At 47.2% G+C, this 24,332-nt stretch overlaps 1 protein-coding gene across 1 annotated transcript in view; it reads left to right on the top strand.

The window, feature by feature from the left end:
• Positions 1–24,332, top strand: part of LOC133401966 (nesprin-2-like) — a 77,569-nt gene that overhangs the window by 13,297 nt on the left and 39,940 nt on the right. Inside the window, exons 11-27 of the mRNA XM_061675500.1 lie at positions 183–324; positions 1,594–1,827; positions 1,898–2,050; positions 3,028–3,204; positions 5,617–5,766; positions 5,856–5,993; positions 6,753–6,923; positions 7,022–7,155; positions 7,240–7,444; positions 7,521–7,703; positions 7,956–8,096; positions 10,007–10,161; positions 14,559–14,706; positions 14,810–14,904; positions 17,094–17,319; positions 19,745–19,942; positions 20,919–21,026. Coding sequence (XP_061531484.1) covers positions 183–324; positions 1,594–1,827; positions 1,898–2,050; positions 3,028–3,204; positions 5,617–5,766; positions 5,856–5,993; positions 6,753–6,923; positions 7,022–7,155; positions 7,240–7,444; positions 7,521–7,703; positions 7,956–8,096; positions 10,007–10,161; positions 14,559–14,706; positions 14,810–14,904; positions 17,094–17,319; positions 19,745–19,942; positions 20,919–21,026 — 2,758 coding nt within the window. The remainder of the gene's footprint in view (positions 1–182; positions 325–1,593; positions 1,828–1,897; positions 2,051–3,027; positions 3,205–5,616; positions 5,767–5,855; positions 5,994–6,752; positions 6,924–7,021; positions 7,156–7,239; positions 7,445–7,520; positions 7,704–7,955; positions 8,097–10,006; positions 10,162–14,558; positions 14,707–14,809; positions 14,905–17,093; positions 17,320–19,744; positions 19,943–20,918; positions 21,027–24,332) is intronic.

The following is a 24,332-nucleotide window of genomic DNA, read 5'->3' on the forward strand; positions in this document are numbered from 1 at the left end:
CTTGATCCTTCCTTACGTTGCTCCTTTGCCGCTTGCTTGCTATTTTCCAAAATGTTTGCATTTTGTGTTTAAAATAAAATGTTTTTTTTCCAGGTTTTTCATCACTAAATGTTAGCATTTTTACTCCAATGAAAAGTTATTTTTTTATGTTCATTTGCTAAATGTTAGCATTTTGTCTCCAGTTTCACACGCGACTCCACTGCCCTCACAGAGTGGATGGGCGTGGCCAGAGAGCTGATTGACAGGTGGCGTCTTCTGATGGTCTCGGCCACTGAGGACGCTGCAGGTGGCGAGCAGAGGCGGGAGGAATACTGTCGCTTTGTGGTGAGTCCTGTGTGGGTCATATGACCAACGACGGTCAATTGCTTCTTCCATTTTGGGTTTTTTTCATAACTGAATGAAGTTGATTATTAAGATCCGCAAAAGTTGAACGGAGGCAAGAAGTCTTCTGTTTATCCCTGGGGTGGTCACAGTAGGGTTGTGGTTGCTGCCAGACTAGGGAACAAACTGGGGGCGGCACGGCTCAGGTGGTAGAGTTGTTGTCTCCCAACCCAAAGGTGGTGGTTTCGATCCTCAGGTGCTGTGACCGTGCCCAAGTGTCCTTGAGCAAGATACTGAATCCCCAGTTGCCTTCATCATCAGAAGGTGAATGAAGGGACAGTGTTTAAGTGCTTTGAGTAGTACCTTGTCGGTAGAAAAGGGCGACACAAGTGAAACCCCATTTGTTATTTTTGCAGAGCGACAGGTTGTAAACCTGCCCAGTGGCAAACTTCTCCCATGAAGGGAGACAGTCTTTGGGGAAGGGATGTCGGGATGTTGTTGTAAGCTGACGATAAGTGAAGGTGTAGACCTCCTCCTCTGTCTGACCTTCCTAGTTTGAGAAACAGTAGTGGGCTGCTTCTCACGTCACCACACCCACCAAACCCATAAATAGGGTCCAGTCCAAAAATTTCAAAGTGAATGCTTTTGACTTTTCAGTCAGAAAGGGTGGGGTGCACTCTCTAGGTCAGGAATGAGACCCAAGTGGAAGAGTTCAAGTATGTTTGGGTCTTGTTGACGAGTGAGGTTAGAAATTTGGAGCGGGAGATCGACAAGGCGGGTCAGTGCAGCGCCGGCAGTGATGCGAACTCTGTATCTGTCTGTCTTGGTGAAAAAGGAGCTGAGCCAAAAGGCAACGCTCTCAATTTAGCGGTCGATCTACGTTCATACCCTCACCGATGGTCATGAGCTGTGGGTCGTGACTGAATGAATGACATCACGGATACGAGCGGCAGAAATTAGTTTCCTCCGCAGGGTTTCTGGGTCTCGCTTAGGCTTGGCACACACATAAAGATTTTTCTAATCTGAGTAATTGGTTATGGACAGCTCCCTAGTGAGTTGTTATGGGCATGTCCCACCGGGAGGAGGCCCCTGGAACGACCCAGGACATGATTGAGAGACTACGTCTCCCAACCCAAAATGGATGGACAAAGAAGTATTTTGTATTTGAAGTGAAACTTCTTCAACAGGCAGCCCAGTTGCCGAAATTCAACTTTTACGGATGACTGAGGAGCTGACAGACTTAAAAATTATGATGATTTGATAAATGAGCAGGCCCTGATCAAGGATCTTGAGGACCAAAGCAGACTCAAAGAAGCTGTCACCTCCCAGTTGGGGGAGTTGAGGGGAATTGACCGAGACTTGGGAGAAGATCCTGAGGATGGACCGTCCATGTGCGAAACCTCGGACCAGGATCTCGATTGCATGAGCGAACGTCTTGGACGCTTGGAGCGCGATTGGTCATCTCTCCTGGCAGACGTTCCGACGGTCCAAAACGCTCTGCACAAGGTGAGCGGCCATCGCTCCTGGATTAGCGCAAAAGTCACTTCAATGTTTTTGTTTGGGTCCTCCTGGGCAGTGGTGGATGGAGACGTTGAGCCAGCAGGAGGCGCTGCAGGAGCTGCAGGCATGGTTGACGGACTCGGAGTCTCGACTAGAAGAGCGAAGACGCAGTGTGGGTCGAAACTCGTGCACCGCCGCCGACCTCCGGCTGCTCCTCAAGTACTACAAGGTAGACACAAAGATCGAACCAGGTTTCTCCAGGACAGCATGTTGGCTTCATTGAAGACCAGCAAATGGTGTTTGTCTATATGTACCCAGACAGTGACTGACGTCCAGTCCTTAGTTTATCAACATTCCCTGACCTTGACTGGAGACCATTCTATATTTTACCAATATGTTCCCTGACAGTGATCGGTGACGGTCTGTTGTTTTTCACAACGGTGTACCCCGCCTATCGCCCAAAGTCGCGACTTCAATGACAAGAAAATGTCTGTCTGAAAGTGACTTGCCCTTGTAGTGTATTTTTAATAGCACCTGAACAGGGAAATTTTCACAGTACAGCAGAATGCATGAAAGAGAGTGATTGCTTCAGCTATCTTCTTTTTGAACTATCTACTTCAAAGAGGGCAATTGCATTGAGACCATTTGCTTATCGAGCAGGTCTCCCCAGCTGTTTACAGGACAATACGTCCTTCGGGTAAGCTAGGAGGCGAAGCCATAAACGGGCAGAGCCATTGTAACATCAAAGGGAACAATTACCATTTGGTACAGGGGGGAGGTTTAAACTCCAGACTTGCAGACATACAGACAGATTACAGACCGGCACCAAATGAATTTGCAGGGTGTATGGTTGATTCATGGACAGAAAGCCACCTTGTGGACAAAAGTGACACCAAATATAGGTTAGTGGGAGTAGCTTAACCCATTCAGTAAACCATTTAGGCTTAGGGGCTGTACTTAAGTGTACGCCCACAGATGCGAGACTTTATAAGCTTGTGACTGAGAATTTCGGGGGGGCTTTTAACGAATCTGACTTTGAAAACAGATGTTATGACACAAAGGCTTGTTCAATAAATCAGATTTAGCCCAAATGCCTGTGCCTCAAAGTATTCTTTGCTCCTACCCGACGGTAACGCTCTCTCAGCCGGATGAGGTCGTTTTCCAGACCCGGAAATTCACCTCACCGTGCGACCGCTCTTCTCCCAGGAGTGTTGTGCGGAGATGTCGGTGCATCGGGCCACCCTGGACCACGCTACCCAACCTTGGCAGACGTGTAGTACCGGGAAGGGCCCGGGGGGGCGCTACGACGCCAACCGGCTGGCGGAGGACCAAGGAAGCCTCAAGCGGCGCTGGCTCATGATGCAAACGACTCTCGACGTTCAGGTAGAAAGGAGGCCTTTTTGTTTGGAGGTGAAAATGTATGATAGAAGTGATTTTGGGTGTTTTGTGTCTGTAGCGGCTGCTCACCCATCCATCCATCCATCTATTTTCTGAGCTGCTTCTCCTCACTTGGGTCGCGGGCGTGCAGGAGCCCATCCCAGCCATCATTGGGCAGTAGGCGGGGCACACACAGGCGGGGCACACCCTGAACTGGTTATCAGCCAATCACAGGGCACATACAAACAAACAATCATTCTCACTCACCTTCACACCTACGGGCAATTTGACACAATTAAGTGTCAAATTCAATCTTTAGTAATCTGACCGTTTCTGAAAATAAAGCGTGAGTGAGTGAATTTTGCCAAATTGTGACATAACAGTGGGGCTAATTAACATAATAACCACCCCTACACACAGTTTCTCAACCAATGACATGACCAGCGAGGCTGGACTAAGTTCCAGATCGAAAGAACCATCGGCACTATCGGCTAAATCTAATTTCTTTATTTGCAACTTCCTCGGTCCTCGATGCCAGCTCCTTCTTTTACATGTTAGGTCCTCCCACCAGAGGTCCCATTGAGGAAAAATGAGACACTCCTCAATGTCTTCATTTTATGGAGACATCCTGTGACATCATGTAATTGACGCATGCTTCAAATTGATCTATTATGTTCAACATGTCTTCTTTGATGATGTTTTAGATTTCTTCTGTTCGTCAGACAAATATTTCCAAGTAAAGAGAAGTTCTCTTACCTGGCTAACATGTCAGTTGACTCTCACGAAGGCTGAAGCGTCAGCCGAAACTTTACCTGAAAATTATTTGTCTGAACACAAGAAATCTAAAATGGGCCACAAATCAATCGTCCCTGTGTCTTACTCTCACAACACATGCCCACTTTAAGCTTACGTCCGCAAAGGAAACAGCAGCCGTTCCTCCATTTTAGCTCCTTTGTGAAACCTACTCGATGCACCATCCTCGCTCCTCGATGTGGATTTAAGACATTTGAGATGCGTCTTAATGTTGCGGCGGGAAAACAACTTTTAGGTTGCGGTCGAAGCATCAGGGAGCGAGGAGTTAGGAATGTTGACATTAACTGAAATGACATCCACTCATCATGTCAAAGCCAAAAGAAGCCGCAGTGTTTTCACGGATTAGCATTAGGTAAAAGTGTTACCAGAACAAATTGATGTCTTACTAATGTTCAGCTAAATTGTCAATCTGGACGTGGGAGGTCGTTGTTTGGCGCCACACCTTGGTAAATGGACTGCAGTTATTCACCCACTCACACACACATTCATACTCTAATGGGTGGCTGCTGCCATGCAAGGCGGGACAAGTTTAATTCGGTGCCTTGGCGGTGAAATGCTGCTTGTGACAATTTTTTTAGATTACTTTAGATAAGGCGGGGCGGCACGACTGGTTAGAACGTCTGCCTCACAGTTGTGAGGACCGGGGGTTTTCTCCGGTTTTCTAACCCTAACCCGTGCCTGCGTGGGTTTTCTCCGGGCACTCCGGTTTCCTCCCACATCCCAAAAACATGCATGGTAGGTTAATTGAAGTCTCTAAGTTGCCCCGAGGTGTGAATGTGAGTGGGGATGGTTGTTTGTTTATGTGTGCCCTGTGATTGGCTGGCAACCGGTTCAGGGTGTACCCCGCCTCCTGCCCGAAGATAGCTGGGATAGGCTCCAGCACTCCCGCGACCCTTGTGAGGATAAGCGGCTCAGAAAATGGATGGATGGATAGATAAGGCGGAACGGTGGACGACTGATTAGAGCATCTGCCTCACAGTTCTGAGGACCGGGGTTCAATCCCCGGCCCCGCCTGTGTGGCTCCAGCACGCCCGCGACCCTAGTGAGGAGAAGCGGCTCAGAAAATGGATGGATGGATAGTTTAGATAACTTTTAGTCGTCCCACAATGGGGAAATTTGCATAATTTTAGAAGCAATAGTGGATACATGAAAAAATGCATGTAAGGACACAGAAAATGTATCCGTTGTATGTGCTGTAGAGAGGTTCACGTGTTGCTTCTTAAAATGACTCGTCTGGTGTGAGAGTTGTTATCCACGTCTCCGTAAACAGCAGCAGGCTTTCCTCCCGAAAGTCTTATCTCATGCTGGGTTAGCGTCACTAGCTTGACCATCCTATTGGGGATAGGTTAAATCTTCCCCATGATAACAGATGGAAGACGAGAAAAGTTCAACAGTGAACTGCACCTGTTGAAACATATGCGTTTGGATCCCAAATTCGCTGCGTTTGGCAATTTTATTTCTCCGTAATGTCAACGCAGTGGAAATGTGTTGGTGATTGTGTCCACTCACCACAAAAATTATTCCATTGTCGTAAAAAAGGTATGCCACTGACATGTTATCAGGTTGTGTACTTGATCTTCTTTGCTGTTGACAATTTGATGTCAGATTGGCGAGCTGGAGGAGGACTTGAGGGTCAGGACGGAGCAGGAAGTTGGTCTTGAGCACATTGACGCCTGGATGGTGGATCAGAAACAGAGTCTGGACTCGACCCGGGCACCCCGCAGCCTGGCCGACCTTCAGCGGGACCCCCACCAGGTCCCAGTCACCCGTATCTTTTTAGCGTCTCTTCACGTCTTCTAAAAGTTTGTTAAAATATTTTGATGAAATGTTTTATTGACCATTAGGATCTTGATGAGCAAATTCAGATGAGACAGGTCGCTCTGCAGAAGCTAGCAGACCAACATGGCCGGCGAGGAGGAGGTAGAGCCTTCAGGTGTCACATTGACCAGTCCAGAGCGGTGTGCGTGGAGCTAGCACAGCAGGTGAGAGACGTAAGGCTAATGGTACCTTGGGAATTTCATCCTGCCATCATTGTACCATTAGTGGCGTGATGATGTCCGTTCAAGAATGATGCCCTCGGGAGTCACATGATGCTGATGCTAATGCTACGTTGCCAATGTGCTCGTATTGTCAACTTTTTTTAGGGTTGCAGTAATGTTCATTCCAGAATGAAACAAGCAAGAGTCACATGGTGTCAGTTGCATCAGGCTAGTGCTAATGCTATGTTTTGAATTTCGCTCTAACATTATCTTATTATTAGCAGTGGTATGATTTTGACTTCCTGAATGATACAGTCAAAAGGTTAGCTTGTCAGAGATCAGAATCTACAGAGACAACTTGTTGGAGATGGTTGTTGTCACATGATGCTCATGCTAATGTTAATGCTACGTTGTCGATGTGCTCATAACGTAAATTGTATTTATGCGGCCAGAGTGAAACAGGTGGATCTCCAAGTGTGTCCAAGAAGGTATTCTGGCTTTGTAAGTGACTTTAAGAAGGAGTTCTTGCTCTTTAAGTCTTTCAAAGAAAGAATTATTGCTCCATAAGTCATTTAAAGTCATAAGGCGGTATGAATCCAAAGGTGTCTCTAAGAAGGAATTCTACATCTCAAAGTGACTTGAAGAATGATTTCTAGCTTTATAAGTGACTTCAGGAAGGAGTTCTGGATCCATACATGTCTACAACGTCACGTTGTCAATCACATGATGCCAATGCTACATTGTGACTGTGGTCATAACAAGAACAAGGCGGTCACGAGTCACCTTATGGCGACGAGGCAGCTGTGGCTTAGCTTGGACATGAAAGTGGACGACATGACGCAGAGACGAGTGAGGACGTCTCAGATGTTGGATCTTCTCCGCGGTCAGAGCCTCTCACTGCAGGCCCACAAAGATCTCCAATGTCAGCTGCAGGTAAACACCGTGAGCGGGGCCAGCAGATGGCGCTGCGGTGGGGGGAAAAAAACACATCAGACTTGAGATGATTGACCGGTGGTCTTGCTTCCAAACAGAGTCTTCATGAAGACATGAAGGCTTCAGAGTCTGACTGGGACCGTCTCCATCAAACCTTTGCGGCTCTCAAAGACCGAGTACACCCGGACGCAGCAAACATGCTCACTCAGCGCATCGACACACAAACTCACAGGTGACACACCACGCACACACACGCACACACACGCATGCACACGCACGTGCATGCAGTTTGGAAATGCGCTTTTCTGTCCTGCAGCTGGTCTGTCGTGCGCTCCTGTTTGGACCAGCACCTCCAGAGGAGCCTTGTCCGCCAGACGGTGTGGGAGGTTCACACCCGAAGTGTAGCCGTCCTGTGGGAGCGCGTGAAAGAGCTGAAGAGGGACGCCGCATCCGTCCCCAACTGGGACGGCGCAACGTGCCAACATCTGGACGACCTCAACCAGGACTTGCAGAAACTTCAAGTCAAGATAAAAACACTGACGATTATTTTTTTAACAAGAGATTGTGCAAATCCTTCATGTTTTTGTTCTTGTTCAGACTCTGCAGGAGAGAGCAGACTCTTTGCAGTGTGACTTGCAAGGGGTGCTGGAGGCCTCCAAGGACCTGATTGGTCGGCTGGAGCCCTCTGTGGCTGCTCTGGTCCAATCGGAGAGCAGGTTGCTGTCTCGTGCCGCCCTGCGGCTTGGACGCACGCTGGCTGAGAAACGGGACGAGCTGCAGGTGTGCAGTGAACGCACGAACTTGAATCAACAAACCTTGTTTGGAGTATTTTTTTACCCCTGAAGTCCAAAGTCACAAATCTTAACCACATAGTGGAGGCTTATGAATTAATCAATTAAGCATGTGCTTGTGTGTGAGTGTGTGTGTTGGTCAAGCCGTCACCCTAGTAGCACACTGACCCAGAAATTAACGTGAGCATATGTCGCCCTGATCAGATTGTTCTTGTGTCTTTGTGTGTTTGTTTGCCATTAGGAGGAGCTGCAGACGCTGCAGGAGGTCAGCAGCCTCCTGGACACTCTGGAGGCCACACTTGAGACCTGGATGGAGCGTCTGGAGCACCCGGTGCAGCACATCGTCGAGCAGAATGCCGTTGAGCAGAACGCCGTCGAACAGGTGAGCGCGCCAGCGTTGTTTCCGTTGTTGTGCGCCAGCGTTTTTTATCGTTGTCGTGAGGCGGCGTTGTACTCGCTGTCGTGCGCCGGTGTTGTCTCCGTTGTTGCCGGTATTTTTCCTAGTCGTTCTGCTGTCGGCGTTGCTGTGTGGCCTGCGTTTTTGTGTGCCAGCATTGTCGTGTGCCGGCGTTGTCTTCATTATTCTGCGCCGGCCTTTTTTTTTCGTTGTTGTGTGCCGGCGTTGTCATCGTTGTTGTCTGCTGGCGTTGTCTTTGTTGCTGTGGGCCGACGTTGTCGTCGTTGTCATGCACCGGCATTGTCGTGCGCTTGTTGGTAGAGCAGCTCCAACACAAGTTAAGATGTCGCTTAGACTCTTTGTGTCAGCCCTAAAATATTCCTCAGCAATCCTCATCCAATTGTCTCCAAACTCATCGGTAGATGATGTGATGTGTTTTTGGTGGCAATTGACATTTGACCTTAAGGAGCTCGCTTAAATTCTAAGATTACCAGCAACAAGGTCAAAGGTCTATTTACAACAAAACATGAAGTTATACGTCACATTAAAAGTCTGGATGAGGGAATTCCAGATATGTGACTGCCCTCATATGATGATGCAATCATCAAAAAAGAAAATCTCTTTGCGCTTAAAACACTGAAGTGCAAACCGATGAAGTTACTAGCACAGATGCATTTGCTGTATCTTGTGAAGTAGATCTGCGCAGAGGAGGAGCCAATGAGATTGAAGCTAGCTGTAGACACGCTGATGTCACAGCCACTGGCGTGAAACTTTCCAATGGGGTCAATCTCCAGTTGTTATACAAAGTTTACACCCTTGTTGAAACCAGGTTTTTGTGATATCAAAAAATGATGTTGTTGCGCAAGTGTTCACATACTCTTATATGAACTGGGATGTGGCTGCGTTCAGAATGAACCAATCACATTCAAACTCATCTTAAATGTAAATCAGCAGACACCTGTTACCATTTTAAGGGCCTCTGCTTCATCCCAAATAAAGTTCAGATCTTCTAGTAGGCTTTTCTTTACATTTATTCTTTTACTTTTTATTTTTCTGCTTGCGTACGAATTATGGCAGCATCATGAACAGGGGCAGTTTTTGGATCAATAGCATTCATCATGTCTTCTTTTGTGATGGGTTTTAGAGTTGTTGTTTTCAGACAAAAAACATTCCCGGTAAAGAGTAGTTCTCCTTGAGTTGTCAGCAAGGTGAGAGAACTCCTCCTTACCGGAAATAAATGTTTGTCTGAACTCAAGAACTCTCGAACCTAGGGGCTGTTTTCCTTCAGCTGGACTTGGGGCTTCAGACAAGGTAGATGCAATTATGATCAGTTTTAAAAAACAGTCAGTGTGAGCATAAAACCTAGATGGCAAACATGTCAAGAAGAGCCTACTAGAACAGCTGATCTTTATTTGAGGTTAAGCAGAGGCACTTTAAATGGTAGAAGTTTGAGTTGAATGTTATTTGTTCATTCTGAAAACAGCCACATCCCAGTTAGTATAGGTCACTTGTTGAGACACTTGTGCAACCATATTGCTTCAGTATATTTAAAAACATTCAATTGAGTTGTACAGGTTGTAGGTCCCATTTATGGTGGAAACGTTTTGAAATGTGTTATCGTGGTCTCATTTTCGGATACCCCAAAACATGTGGCATTTGTACAGGGGTGTATAGACTTTTGATATCAACTGTATGTCAGAATCAGAATCATCTTTATTTGCCAAGTATGTCCAAAAAACACACAAGGAATTTGTCTCCGGTAATTGGAGCTGCTCTAGTACGACAACAGACAGTCAACTGACAGAGAACACTTTTGAGACAAAGACATTGAGAAAAACAGTCACTGAGCAACAAAGGGTATATGTGTTCTTATTGTCATTGCGATGTGTCGTCAGCGCGTCCTGCTGGACCCGAGCGCTCTGGCCGCCGACCTGGACATACTCAACGAGCTGAGTCGTGGCCTGACGTTGAACGACGGCGTCGCGCGACGCCTGAGGCGCCTGAACCGACGATGGAGCGACGCCTCCGCCAGAGCCCAGGAAGCCTGCAGGTCAGATAACGTCCGTCCATCCATACATCCATCCATCCATCCATCCATTTTCTACCGCTTATCCAAGGTCGGGTCGCGGGGGCAGTAGCTTTAGCAGGGATACCCAGACTTCCCCCTCCCCAGCCACTTCATCCAGCTTTTCCGGGGGGATCCCGAGGCGCTCCCAGTCTAGCCGAAAGACGTAGTCTCTCCAGCGTGTCCTGGGTCGACCCCGGGGTCTCCTCCCGGTGGGACGTGCCCAGAACACCTCACCTGGGAGGCGTTCGGGAGGCATCCGAATCAGATGCTCCAACCACCTCATCTGGCTCCTCTCAATGTGGAGGAGCAGCGGCTCTACTCTGAGATCCTCCCGGATGACCGAGCTTTTCACCCTCTCTCTAAGGGAGAGCCCGGACACCCTGCGGAGGAAACTCATTTCGGCCGCTTGTACCCGGGATCTTGTTCTTTCGGTCACGACCCACAGCTCGTGACCATAGGTGAGGGTAGGAACGTAGATCGACCGGTAAATCGAGAGCTTCGCCTTTCGGCTTAGCTCCTTCTTTACCACAACGGACCGATACAAAGTCTGCATCACTGCAGACGCTGCACCGAAACCGCCTGTCGATCTCCCGTTCCATTCTTCCCTCACTCGTGAACAAGACCCCAAGAGGCCACCAAACCGGACCCCCTCTACGCCTCGGCTGTGCCTTGAAATTCTGTCAATAAAAGCTATTAACAGAATCAGTGACAAAGGGCAGCCTTGGTGCAGTCCAACCCTCACCGGGAACGAGCCTGACTTACTGCCGGATATGCGGACTAAACTCTGACTCCGGTCGTACAGGGACCGAACAGCCCGTACCAGAGCCTTTAGGAACTGCGGGCGAATCTCATCCACCCCCGGGGACTTGCCACCGAGGAGCTTTTTAACCACCTCGGTGACCTCAACCCCAGAGATAGGAGAGCCCGCCTGTTGGATTTATCTCACCCAACACCTATAAAAATAGACACAAAAGGAATGAAGACGCTGGTTTCTTTTGCTCATGAGGAGGGCATATGGGAGATTGTTCAGATTACAGCCTCTCATCACCCTCTAAACAATCTCTCCCGTCGCTCTTGTATTTATTTGAAATAGGGAGGTTTTACAAGACATAACATACTAAGCTACAAGACACAACACACTAAGGGGAGGGTTTCAAGGTGAAGACATGAGACCAACACCTGCCACGTTCCCGGCCACGTCCTTGGTCAAGGCGCCCTTCTATCGGATGATTCCTGCTGAGTCATCTTCTTGAAGGCGACACATCTTCCTTTCTGAAAATCGTCCATAATACGAATGCAAGCTTAGCAAATAAATTATAACTTCTACAATACATTTAACACCGCCTCAGAGAACCCAAACTCTGCTTCCTCATGGGAAGGCGTGTCGGTGGAATTGAGGAGGTCTTCGAAGTATTTTCCACACCGGCTCACAACGTCCCGAGTCGAGGTCAGCAGCGCCCCATCCCCACTATACACAGTGTTGATAGTGCACTGCGTTCCCCTCCTGAGACGCCGGATGGTAGACCAGAATTTCCTTGAAGCCGTTCGGAAGTCTTTCTCCATGGCATCACCGGACTCAACCCATACCCGAGTTTAAGCTTCAGCGACCACCAAAGCTGCATTCCGCTTGGCCAGCCGGTACCCATCAGCTGCCTCAGGAGTCCCACAGGCCAAAAAGGCCCGATAGGACTCCTTCAGCTTGACGGCATCCCTCACCATTGGTGTCCACCAACGGGTTCGGGGATTGCCGCCACGACAGGCACCGACCACCTTACTGCCACAGCTCTGGTCGGCCGCCTCAGCAATGGAGGAGAGGAACATGGTCCACTCTGATTTGATGTCCCCCGCCTCACCCGGAACATGAGCAAAGTTCTGTCGAAGGTGGGAGTTGAAACTCCTTCTGACAGGGGATTCGGCAAGACGTTCCCAGCAGACCGTCACAATACGCTTGGGCCTGCCACGTCGGACCGGCATCTTCACCCACCATCGGAACCAACTCACCACCAGGTGGTGATCAGTTGATAGCTCTGCCCCTCTCTTCACCCGAGTGTCCAAGACATGCGGCCGCAAGTCCGATGACACGACCACAAAGTCGATCATCGAACTGCGACCTAGGGTGTCCTGTTGCCAAGTGCACGTTTGGACACCCTTATGCTTGAACATGGTGTTAGTTATGGAAAATCCGTGATGAGCACAGAATCCAATAACAGAACACCGCTCAGGTTCTGATCGGGGGGGCGTTCCTCTCAATCACGCCCTTCCAGGTCTCACTGTCATTGCCCACGTGAGCATTTAAGTCCCCCAGCAGAACGATGGAGTCGCCAGCGGGAGCGCTCTCCAGCACCCCCTCCAAAGACTCCAGAAAGGGTGGGTACTCTGAACTGCTGTTTGGTGCATAGGCACAAACAACAGTCAGGACCCGTCCCCTCACCCCAAGGCGGAGGGAGGCTACCCTCTCGTCCACCGGGGTGAACCCCAACGTACAGGCGTCGAGCCGGGGGGAAATAAGTATACCCACACCTGCTCGGCGCCTCTCACCGTGGGCAACTCCAGAGTGGAAGAGAGTCCAACCCCTCTCAAGAGGACTGGTTCTAGAGCCCAAGCTGTGTGTGGAGGCAAGTCCGACTATATCTATTCGGAAGTTCTCGACCTCACACACCAGCTTGGTCTCCTTCCCTGCCAGAGAGGTGACATTCTACGTACCTAGAGCCAGCTTCCGTAGCCGGGGATCGGATCACCAAGGTCCCTGCCTTCGGCCACCGCCCAGCTCGCACTGCACCCGACCCCTATGGCCCCTCCCACAGGTGGTGAGCCCATGGGAAGGGGGACCCACGTTACCCTTTCAGGCTGTTCCCCACGGTTGCAGGCCCGGCCACCGGTCGATCGCCTTTGAGCCCCACCTCCAGCCCTGGCTCCAGAGGGGGCCCCGGTGACCCGGGTCCGGGCAAGGGAAAACTGAGTCCATCGTTTGTCGTCATCATAAGGGGTCTTTGAGCCGTGTTTTGTCTGGTCCCTCACCTAGGACCTGTTTGTCATGGGTGACCCTGCCAGGGGCATAAAGCCCCAGACAACTTAGCTCCTAGGATCATTGTGACACACAAACCCCTCCACCACGATAAGGTGACGGCTCAAGTGGGGTCAGAAAACGTGAACATTTAATTTTAAACATAGTTAAAATAATTGAAACAATACAACATAAAACCTCAATTAAATTGGCAAATGATATGGGAAATGTTCACTTGAGTGGGCAGTACGGAATACGTGAGTTTGGATTTGAAGAGTTTCAAGAATCTGTGTTGGGTAGTGGGTTCAAAAGACAGGGGACAGAGTGGCTGAAAACTGTCGGTGAGGAACGGTGAGGTGGATGGAGGACGAAACTCTGAGACAGCGTGTAGGAGGTCACCAAGATCTGGCTGGGCACCTTGAAGGTGGAGACCAATTTGACATTTACAATCCCCCTTCTTGGGAACGGCACTACAAATACGCTAGCTTATGGCCCCTAGCGTCTGGTTTAAACATGAACTTATTGACTGGCAGCCTTTTTAGAGCATTTTGACTGATCTTTCAAGACCCAAAGAATATTGTGTTCTGTGTCAATAGAAGCACCAAACCTACTATACTAAAAGAACAACTAGACTCTCTTCTTTCGCCAGGCAAAACAAAGTTTGTTTCTAGCTTTTTCCGTTATTTAGTAATCCGCAGTAGAACGTGGGTTGCTTTCACCAGAAACATCACTTTCTGATTCGAGCAGAACAGCTCTTTTGTGACACAGCAAACAGTAAAACAACAAAAACAAGACTGAGAAAGGGCTTTCGATGGCAAAATATATATATATATTTTTTTTAACAGATGTAAAACTAAGGCACCGTTGACTCACAGTATCCCTCGAATCGAATGTCAGTGGTTTCTTTACTTGGCGTTGCCATTCACATTCAGTCATCTTTTCTCACCATCGCAACACACTTTCTACTAATTAACCTCATTACACATAATCCGTTTATACTATACATATTTATACTCTTGGTGTGTCAGGTGCCTAAACTTGTTTGCATTTCTCTCCCTCCTAATTGATGTGACAAGATTCACTGCCTAATCTTTATCTTCTACTCAAAAGTGGTGGTGATCTCAAAGTGATGCAACGCTGCCATCTACTGGGATCTGGTCCTCATTACAGCTAGTTGGATGCTTGAATTTCACAGAGAAGCTGGGCAAATCCCTCTTTTTACATGGTGTATCTGTTGAAAAATGTACTTGACGAATACATATTTCGGTAGCAGCTTGAATTCCATTTGACACAGAAACGTTCACGGCAGTCAATGAGTTTCTATATCTATAATGTGACTTTTGGATGCATTATGTTGGTTTTTACGTGATACTAGTGAGCTGCAGACGGAGGCGTTGCGCCATCAGAGCTTCGAGCAAAAGTGCGAGAGCTGGATGTCGTTCTTGCAGAGGATGGAGGAGCGTGTGGCCGTGGACGTGTCGGGATCATACGCCGGACTCAGGCAGCAGCTGTGCGCTCACAAGGTGACCGCGCCGCACCGTCCTCGCGCCGCACCGTCCTTGCGCCGCGCCTCTACCATGTCATTGCAAAAAAGGTCTGGCGAACCTTGTGGTGTTGATGTCTCAGCGCTTCCAGGCGGAGATGTCCATGGGCCACCAGATGCTTCATTCCGTCATCTCCGACGCGCTTCGCCTACTGCAGAGAGGAGACGTGGACGATAGGTGACAAACACGAGACAAAGGACACCTTAATCAAGAATTGTGTCACGGTTGGGGGTGTCAGTCACGATGGTGTTCTGGAGACTGGCAGGTGGACGCAAGCAGGAGTGCCTGGTTTATTTAGGGGGGTATTTAATTTCACAAAGGAATAGAAAGGTACTCAAGGTACGTAACTGCGCCAAACTTGGATTTGCAATTATTTTAATATTTACACGGTCTATACGAACATCAATCATTTACAAAGCATATAAGCACACTACACAGCTTATAATAGCTTTGAATATGATCTTTTAACAACAAAATTTGGAAATGAAGGTGGCGACTCACCTTTTTCCATTCAAATTAACATAACCCAAGTAATTTTACACTTTCAGCTTAATCAATATCACCATACAATACTTTCCAATAACGTTAAACATGTTTAGGTCTGAGATCTAGCTAAAATTAACTTTTTTTTAACGTACCTGTGGACAAACGAGGACACGTTAATCAATCAGCCACAGCGTTTATTTCTCAATAATAACTCAAATATCTCATATATACATTTATTCATTCATTCATTTTCTTGACCGCTTATCCTCACGCGGGTAGCGGGCTGCTGGAGCCTATCCCTGCTATCTTCGGGCGGGAGGCGGGCTACACCCCGAACCAGTCTCCAGCCAATCGCAGGGCACATAGAAACAAACAACCATTCACATTCACACTTACGGGTAATTTAGAGTTCAATTAATCTACCAGGCATGTTTTTAGGATGTGGGAGGAAACCGGAGTACCCAGAGAAAACCCACGCAGGCATGGGGAGAACATGCAGACTCCACACAGGCGAGACCGGGATTTGAACCCCAGTCCCCAGAACTGTGAGGCAGATATGCTAACCAGTCGGCTAGCGTGCCGCTCTCATATATACAATAAAAAAATTATAATTCACAGAATAAATAATATACCATTACACATAGCCATACATCACACAATCTGTACAGTAGTAGTGCTTACACAACACTAATTGACCACGAATACAACTCTCACAATACATTTCTCTCTCTCTACTATCTCTACCACGTACAGTACACACACATGCAGTGCGGCGACGTCAAACAAAAGTGCCTAAAAACGGCGGCAAAACAGTTTCTGGGGAGTCTCCGTGAAAACAGAAAATGCCAGCTGCGCCAAACTTGCGATTATTTTACTCTTTACTATCTATACAAACCTCACTCAGTTACAAAGCATATAAGCATACTACACAAATTATAATAGCTTTAAATATGATCTTTTAACAACTAAATTTGGAAATGAAGGCGGCGACTCACCTTTTTAGATTCGAATTAACCTTCAGGACACAAAATATAAACGTTTATATAACCAGATTAATTTTATACTTTCAGCTTTATCAATATCATACAATACTTTCCAATAAAGTTAAATATGTTCAGGACCGAGATCTAGCAAAAGAAACACACAGCATTTATCATCTTAATGAAACACATTCAACAAGTACATGATAAAACTGTAGAAGTGCCAGATTCAGCACAGCGCGAATTTCCATCCGTAGTCCCCAAAACAAAAAACGTAACCCATATTGGCAATAAACCCTTCAATACAAAAGTGCAATACAAGTTAAGTACAAAAAGAGCAAAAATAAAATGCACAATAATATAATTAGTGTTCACATTTTGGTTGAAGAACCATTTTTTAGTTGACGTTTGATGTTTCCCTTATTGGGACAGCCTTTTATAGATATTGTATTTTGTCCAAACGTAGTATGGTGGATCTCACCCTCGAAGGGAATGGTAAATGGGTTGAACAAACTTCTACAAATAAAGCTTTTAAGGGTTTTAAAGTTCTCAAAGGTAAAAAACTGGTGTTTCTCTCGCACTTTACAGTGGTGATAAAATTGTGCTCTTTCATGGTAAGCTTTGATGCTCTATAAATATACATTTGTTCTAGGGGTAGATGAGAGGTGACTTAAAAAAAAGAAAGAGTCATAATATGGCCCATAATGAGCAGATAGAGAAAACAAGACAGACGTCGAAAGCCTGCTGATGACAAAATCCCTTCAGGAAACATAAATGGTCAGTTCCAAAGTCAAACCAAGAGCTAAACAAAGCACAGATCATGACACCCCCCCCCCCCCCCCCCCCCCCCCCCCCCCCGGTGACAAGTGGGTGTCGCACGTTCAAACGTCTTCCCAACAGGAGCGACTTCATCCTGAAGCTGACGCAGCTGCGCGAGCAGTGGCGTGGCGCGGCCCAGGGGGCCGAGCGGCAGCGCTCCCTGGTGGAGGGCCTGGTCCAGCGGTGGCACCAGTACCACCGCGGCCTCCGCAAGCTCCAGCGCTTCCTGGCCCACACGCAGAACCTCCTGCCGGGAGCCGGGCCCGGCGGCCTGCGGATCTTACGGCTATCTCTGCGACAGCTGCAGGTGCGCGCGCTTCACATTTTCAATTAAATTGAAATGATTTTCTATCATGCCAAATCCCAACACAAGAACTTTACACATGGAGCAGGTCTAAGACCACACTTTCACTCATGAAAAGACCAACTGAACCACATTAGGGTTAGCTACAATTAGCAAATCGTTCGTATAGACAAAACACAGTGGTGCCTTGACTTACGAGTGCTCCAGCTTATGAGTTTTTCAAGTTAAAAGCTGTCACTTTTTGGGGTGGGTGGGGGGGGGGGGAGGTAGTGTTTGGCGAGCTTCAGATACACAGCCACTCAAGTGATGTGAAGAAAAATATCGGAGCAATGAAGGTAGCGTGATGCTCTGGCATGTGGGCAACGAGCCACACACCTCAATGAAGGTAGCGTGATGCCCTGGCTTGTGGGCAAGGAGAGCCATACCCCTAAATGAAGGTAGCGTAATGCCCTGGCATGTGGGCAAGGAGTGCCACACACGTCAATGAAGGTAGCGTGATGCCCTGGCATGTGGGCAAGGAGAGCCACACCCCTAAATAAAGGTAGTGTGATGCCCTGGCATGTGTGCAAGGAGAGCCACACTCTTAAATGAAGGTAGCGTGATACCCTGGCATGTGGGCAAGGAGAGTTACACGCCTAAATAAAGGTAGTGTGATGCCCTGGCATGTGGGCAAGGAGAGCCACACTCTTAAATGAAGGTAGCGTGATGCCCTGGCATGTGGGCAAGGAGAGTTACACACCTCAATGAAGGTAATGTGATGCCCTGGCATGTGGGCAAGGAGAGCCACACTCCTCAGTGAAGGTAGCGTGATGCCCTGGCATGTGGGCAAGGAGAGCCCCAGTTGCCGCTCCAACACAATACTCCAATACTTTACTTGAGTAATTAATTACTTAATATTTTTCTGGTGACTTTTTACTTTTACTCCATACCTTTAAACACAAATATCTGTGCTTTCTTCTCCTTACATTTTAAAAATGAACACGTTACAATAAACATTCTAAGGTTAGCGATGACACGACATAAAAGACATGAAACTGGGTTGAAACCGAACCCGAATGCTGAAAAACTAGAAATAAGCCTGTCAAGTGCATGTATTATCGATATGAACAATAGGTAAATAGGACACGCCCCTTTAATCTGCATTACTACAGCGGCACAAAGCTAGTGAGGGCAAAATGTCAGCCCATTCCATGTTTGTGGGCGGCGAGAAAACCAAAAGATGAATGTTTACATGGCACGGTGAATGACTGGTTAGAGCATCTGCCTCACATGTCTGAGGACCGGGGTTCAATCCCTGGCCCCGCTGTGGAGTTTGCATGTTCTCCCCGTGCCTGCGTGGGTTTCGTCCGGGCACTCCGGTTTCCTCCCACATCCCAAAAACATGCGCGGTACGTTAATTTACAACTGTAAATTGCCCCGTAGGTGTGAATGTGTGTGCGAATGGTTGTTTGTTTGTATGCGCCCTGAGATTGTCTGGCAACCAGTTCAGGGTGTGCCCCGCCTCCTGCCCGATGATAGCTGCAATAGCCTCCAGCACTCCCGTGACCTGCGTGAGGAGAAGCGGCTCAGAAAATGGATGGATGGATGAATGTTTACATGTGCCCTGCGATTGGCTGGCAACCAGTTCAGGGTGTACCCCGCCTCTCGCCCGAAGATAGCTGGGATAGGCTCCTGTCTAGGCTCTTCCCTAGACAGCAAGCAACTTGTTTTTTGAGGGCATTTTACAACGCTCCCGGTTCAGGCAAGCGTCAGCAACACTCAGGTAACATCGGCGCATATCCGGAAGTGTTTCTTCTTCTTCGGTTTTTGTGAGATCACGTGCGATCATGCGAGATATCTGCCTTGGAGGACTCGGCGGTGGAACAGAATCTTTATCTGTGTGGTGTTCTGTCTTGAAATTATCGGAGCACACCACACACAGAACGATCAATACTGATTTTTTTATCTTTCATTTGTGGAGTCTGTCACAGATAAAAAACATCTTTGACGATTTAAAAAATCCTTTTGTGTTAAGTAGGGTATCGGCTTCAGTACTTGGACTTTGACCAGGGTTGTGCTTTGGACTTTGACTTGATTTGCGAACACTAGTGCTTTTGACTTCTCTGGTAGTCGTATCTTAGGTTTGAACGCAATTCAAGGCAAAAACAGCTCGTATCTCAAACTCCTCAGTTCGGTCAGTCGTAGCTCAAGGCGCCGCTGTACGAGGAAACTGAGTTCCACGCTCGGTCAGAGAACTGATTCACCTCGCCAGTCCAGAAAGCGCTTTGTAGATTGCGTTACCATGATGTCATAAACGAAGCGGGACAAGGCATTCGCAGCGTGCCTCACAGCAAAGACAAAAATCAAAAATGGAAAAAGATCACAGCAAAGACAAACAAGTGCGTTTGCGTCTTTGATGACGCAGCTGCTTCATCTTGTTGTTGTTCAGCACACACAGCTGCTCTTCCGGCGCCATCAAAGCAGCTTCATCCACACGCTGGAGCTGGGCCGCCAGCTCTTCTCCGCAGCTGGCGAGCAGGACGCGCAGGACGCCATCCAGGCCGAGCTGGCGACGCTGCAGGACGACTGGGAGCGCCTCCACGGCGCGCTGACCCGCTGCCTGGACCTCACCCAGGCCGTCGTGGAGGTAACATCGGCACGAACGTCTAAGTCGACCTGTCAGGAAGGAAGCTGGACCTTACTTGAGCGTTTATCCTTCAAAAGATACTTTCGCTTGACTTTCTGCGTTGGATAAGTTGGTGTGCCTTGAGATACGAGTTCAATTCGTTTCATAAACACACTCGTCTCTCAAAACACTTTTTTAACAGGACTTTCCTACTTAAGTGTTGACTTTTTTTTTGTCAAATTCGAAGAGTTATTCCCTTATAAGAAACAGCTTTGCTCAATGCTCATCAATGACTCCTAGAAGTAAGAAGCTGACTTTATTCATTGGGTATCACACGTCGCATGTCAGACGTACATATTATATATATAATATAACGTACATATTATATATATTTTAAATTTCATAGATTGAAACCATGTTGGCAGCACGGTGGACGACTGGTTAGTGTCTGGCTCACAGTTCTGAGGAGCGGGGTTCAATTCCTGGCCCCGCCTGTGTGGAGTTTGCATGTTCTCCCCGTGCCTGCATGGGTTTTCTCCGGGCACTCCCATTTCCTTCCACATCCCAAAAACATGCATGGTAGGTTAATTGACTACTCTAAATTGCCCGGAGGTGTGAATGTGAGTGCAAATGGTTGTTCGTTTATATGTGCCCTGGGATTGGCTGGCAACCAGTTCAGGGTGTACCCCGCCTCCTGCCCGATGATAGCTGGGATAGGCTCCAGCACGCCCGCGATCCTAGCGAGGAGAAGCGGCTTAGAAAATGGATGGATGAAACCATGTTAGTGGTCACTGCATGTGGCGTTGCCGTTCATTTGGAGTCATCGTCAAGGGAAATGAATCAATGGAATTGACTCGTCAGTCACTTTTTGGTTGTGGTGTGATGACGACATGCATTTTGTTGAGTAGTTCAGCCAGCGCCAACAAATCCAATCAGTGTTTGATTATTTTATTGATTGCTCGAAAAGTATTGTGTGGTTTCCTGCTCTTGTTTGTAGAACTGGGATCGCTGCGAGGCCGGACTGGAGGACAAAATGCTGTTGCTGAAGGACATGAAGAACAGGCTCAACCAGGCAATGCCAGAGTGCAGCACGCACGGCGACCAGGTGCGAGAACGAACAGCAAACATCCAGCCGCCTTGTGAAACGGGACTTGTCAGGTTTTTCTGTTGCATAAGGACGCTCGTTTGCCTCATTGGAGACTTGAAAAGACTCAATCAGAAACTTTTCACCATTTTTGTCTCCCAACCTTTCGTTATGCAACCTGAAAGTCACAGACACACACATGAGCCCTAATGAGCCTTTGAAGTAGCAACCTGGTCTGAGTTTATCTTGTTGTACAATTCCAATGAAGTTGGGACGTTGTGTTAAACATAAATAAAAACAGAATACAATGATTTGCAAATCATGTTCGACCGATATTTAATTGAATACACTACAAAGACAAGATATTTAATGTTCAAACTGATCAACTTTATTGCTTTTAGCAAATAATCATTAACTTAGAATTTCATGGCTGCAACACGTTCCAAAAAAGTTGGGACAGGGTCATGTTTACCACTGTGTTACATCACCTGTTCTTTTAACAACATTCAATAAAACTTTGGGAACTGCGGACACTAATTGTTGAAGCTTTGTAGGTGGAATTCTTTCCCATTCTTGCTCGATGTACAGCTTCCGCTGTTCAACAGTCCGGGGTCTCTGTTGTCATATTTTGCGCTTCATAATGCGCCACGCATTTTCAATGGGAGACCGGTCTGGACTGCAGGCAGGCCAGTCTAGTACCCGCACTCTTTTACTACTAAGCCACGCTGTTGTAACACGTGCAGAATGTGGTTTGGCATTGTCTTGTTGAAATAAGTAGTCTGTGAAAAAGACATCGCTTGGATGCCAGCATATGTTTCTCCAAGTCATGTATGTACCTTTCAGCATTAATGGTGCCTTCACAGATGTGTAAGTTACCCATGCCATTGGCACTAACACAGCCCCATACCATCAGATTCTGGCTTTTGAACTTTGCGTCCATAACAGTCCAGATGGTTCTTTTCCTCTTTGGCCTGGAGGACACGACGTCCACAATTTCCAAAAACAACTTGAAATGTGGACTCGTCGGACCACAGAACACTTTGCGTCCATAACAGTCCGGATGGTTCTTTTCCCAGAGAAGCCGGCAGCGTTTCTGGGTGTTGTTGATAAATGGCTTTTGCTTTGCATAGCAGAGTTACAAGTTGCACTTACGGATGTAGTGCCAAACTGCATTTACTGACATTGGTTTTCTGAAGTGTTCCTGAGCCCATGCAGGGTTAGTTTCTGGATGTATTTTAGTATCTTCAATTAAATATAGGTTGAACATGATTTGCAAATCATTGTATTCTGTTTTTATTCATGTTAACACAACGTCCCAACTTCATTGGAATTAAGGTTGTATTTTCCATGCAGTGATTGTGTCAGAACGTAAATGTCCCAAATAGGTCAAACGTGAACCTAATAAGGCAAACAAGGCAAACATTTTGTGAAACGGGCACACGTATGAAAGGGATCTTCAATTGGAATTCGGAAATGTTCTCAGTGCGAAGGGTCAAACCTCAAAATGTTTCCATTTGCGTAGCAGACCTGCTTCTAAAAATCCAAGTGACACGTTTCCCCTTTTTTGTGCTTTTGCAAATAGGTTTTGTTTTCCATGAAAGAAACAAATGTCTGTCTGTATCATCAATGTCTCAAAAAGACAGAAATGCGACATGCGTTACATTTAACGCTTTTGAGCTGGCTTCCGGAAGAAGAAAAAAAGTGCTGGTCTGTCTTCTTTTTATATTCGGTTATTGAAGTGAACTTCACTAACTCTGGAGCAAACCGTACTGTGTCTTCAATTCTGCAAATCTCTTCTGGTAAGCAAACAGTTTGATTAGTTCATTATGGTCACATGGTCACAACAAGGCCTCCGGTAGGAGTGAATATACAGTGGGTACGGAAAGTATTCAGACCCCCTTAAATTATTCAGTTATATTGCAGCCTTTTGCTAAAAGTAATTTTTTTCCCTCAATGTACACAGCACCCCATATTGACAAAAAAAAAAACTGAATTGTTGACATTTTTGCAGATTTATTGAAAAAAGAAAAACTGAAATATCACACAGCCATAAGTATTCAGACCCTTTGCTGTGAGACTCATATATTTAACTCTGGTGCTGTCCATTTCTTCTGATCATCCTTGAAATGGTTCTTTCATTGGAGTCCAGCTGTATTTGATTATACTGATTGGACCTGATTAGGAAAGCCACACCCCTGTCTATATAAGACCTTACAGCTCACAGTGCATGTAAGAGCAAATGAGAATCATGAGGTCAAAGGAACTGCCTGAAGAGCTCATAGACAGAATTGTGGCAAGACACAGATCTGGCCAAGGTTACAAAGAAAAATTCTGCTGCACTTCAGGTTCCTAAGAGCACAGTGGCCTCCGTAATCCTTAAATGGAAGACGTTTGGGACAATCGGAACCCTTCCTTGAGCTGGCCGTCCGGCCAAACTGAGCAATCGGGGGAGAAGAGCCTTGGTGAGAGAGGTAAAGAAGAAAACCAAAGATCACTGTGGCTGAACTCCATAGATGCAGAGGGGAGAAAGTTCTTGAAAGTCAACCATCACTGCAGCCCTCCACCAGTCGGGGCTTTATGTTCTTTATGGTGACCCGACGGAAGCCTCTCCTTAGTGCAAGACACATGAAAGCCAGCATGGAGTTTGCTAAAAAAAAACACCTGAAGGACTCCAAGATGGTGAGAAATAAGATCCTCTGGTCTGATGAGACCAAGACAGAAATTGTTGGCCTTAATTCTAAGCGGCATGTGTGGAGAAAACCAGGCACTGCTCATAACCTGTCCAATACAGTCCCAACAGTGAAGCACGGTGGTGGCAGCATCCTGCCGTGGGGGTGTTTTTCAGCTGCAGGGACAGGACGACCGGTTGGAATCGAAGGAAAGATGAATGCGGCAAAGTACAGGGATATCCTGGACGAAAACCTTCTCCAGAGTGCTCAGGACCTCAGACTGGGCCAAGGTTCACCTTCCAACAAGACAATTACTCTTAAGCACACAGCTAATATAACCAAGGAGTGGCTTCAGAAAAACTCAGTGACTGTTCTTGAATGGCCCAATCAGAGCCCTGACTTAAACCCAATTGAACATCTCTGGAGAGACCTGAAAATGGCTGTCCACCAACGTTCACCATCCAACCTGACAGAACTGGAGATCATCTGCAAGGAGGAATGGCAGAGGATCCCCAAATCCAGGTGTGAAAAAAAAAAGGACTCATGGCTGTATTAACTCAAAAGGGTGCTTCTACTAAATACTGAGCAAAGGGTCAGAATACTTACGGCTGTGTGATATTTCAGTTTTTCTTTTTTAATAAATCTGCAAAAATTTCAA

This window comes from Phycodurus eques, chromosome 4 (genome assembly GCF_024500275.1).
Source record: "Phycodurus eques isolate BA_2022a chromosome 4, UOR_Pequ_1.1, whole genome shotgun sequence".
Lineage (NCBI taxonomy): Eukaryota > Metazoa > Chordata > Actinopteri > Syngnathiformes > Syngnathidae > Phycodurus > Phycodurus eques.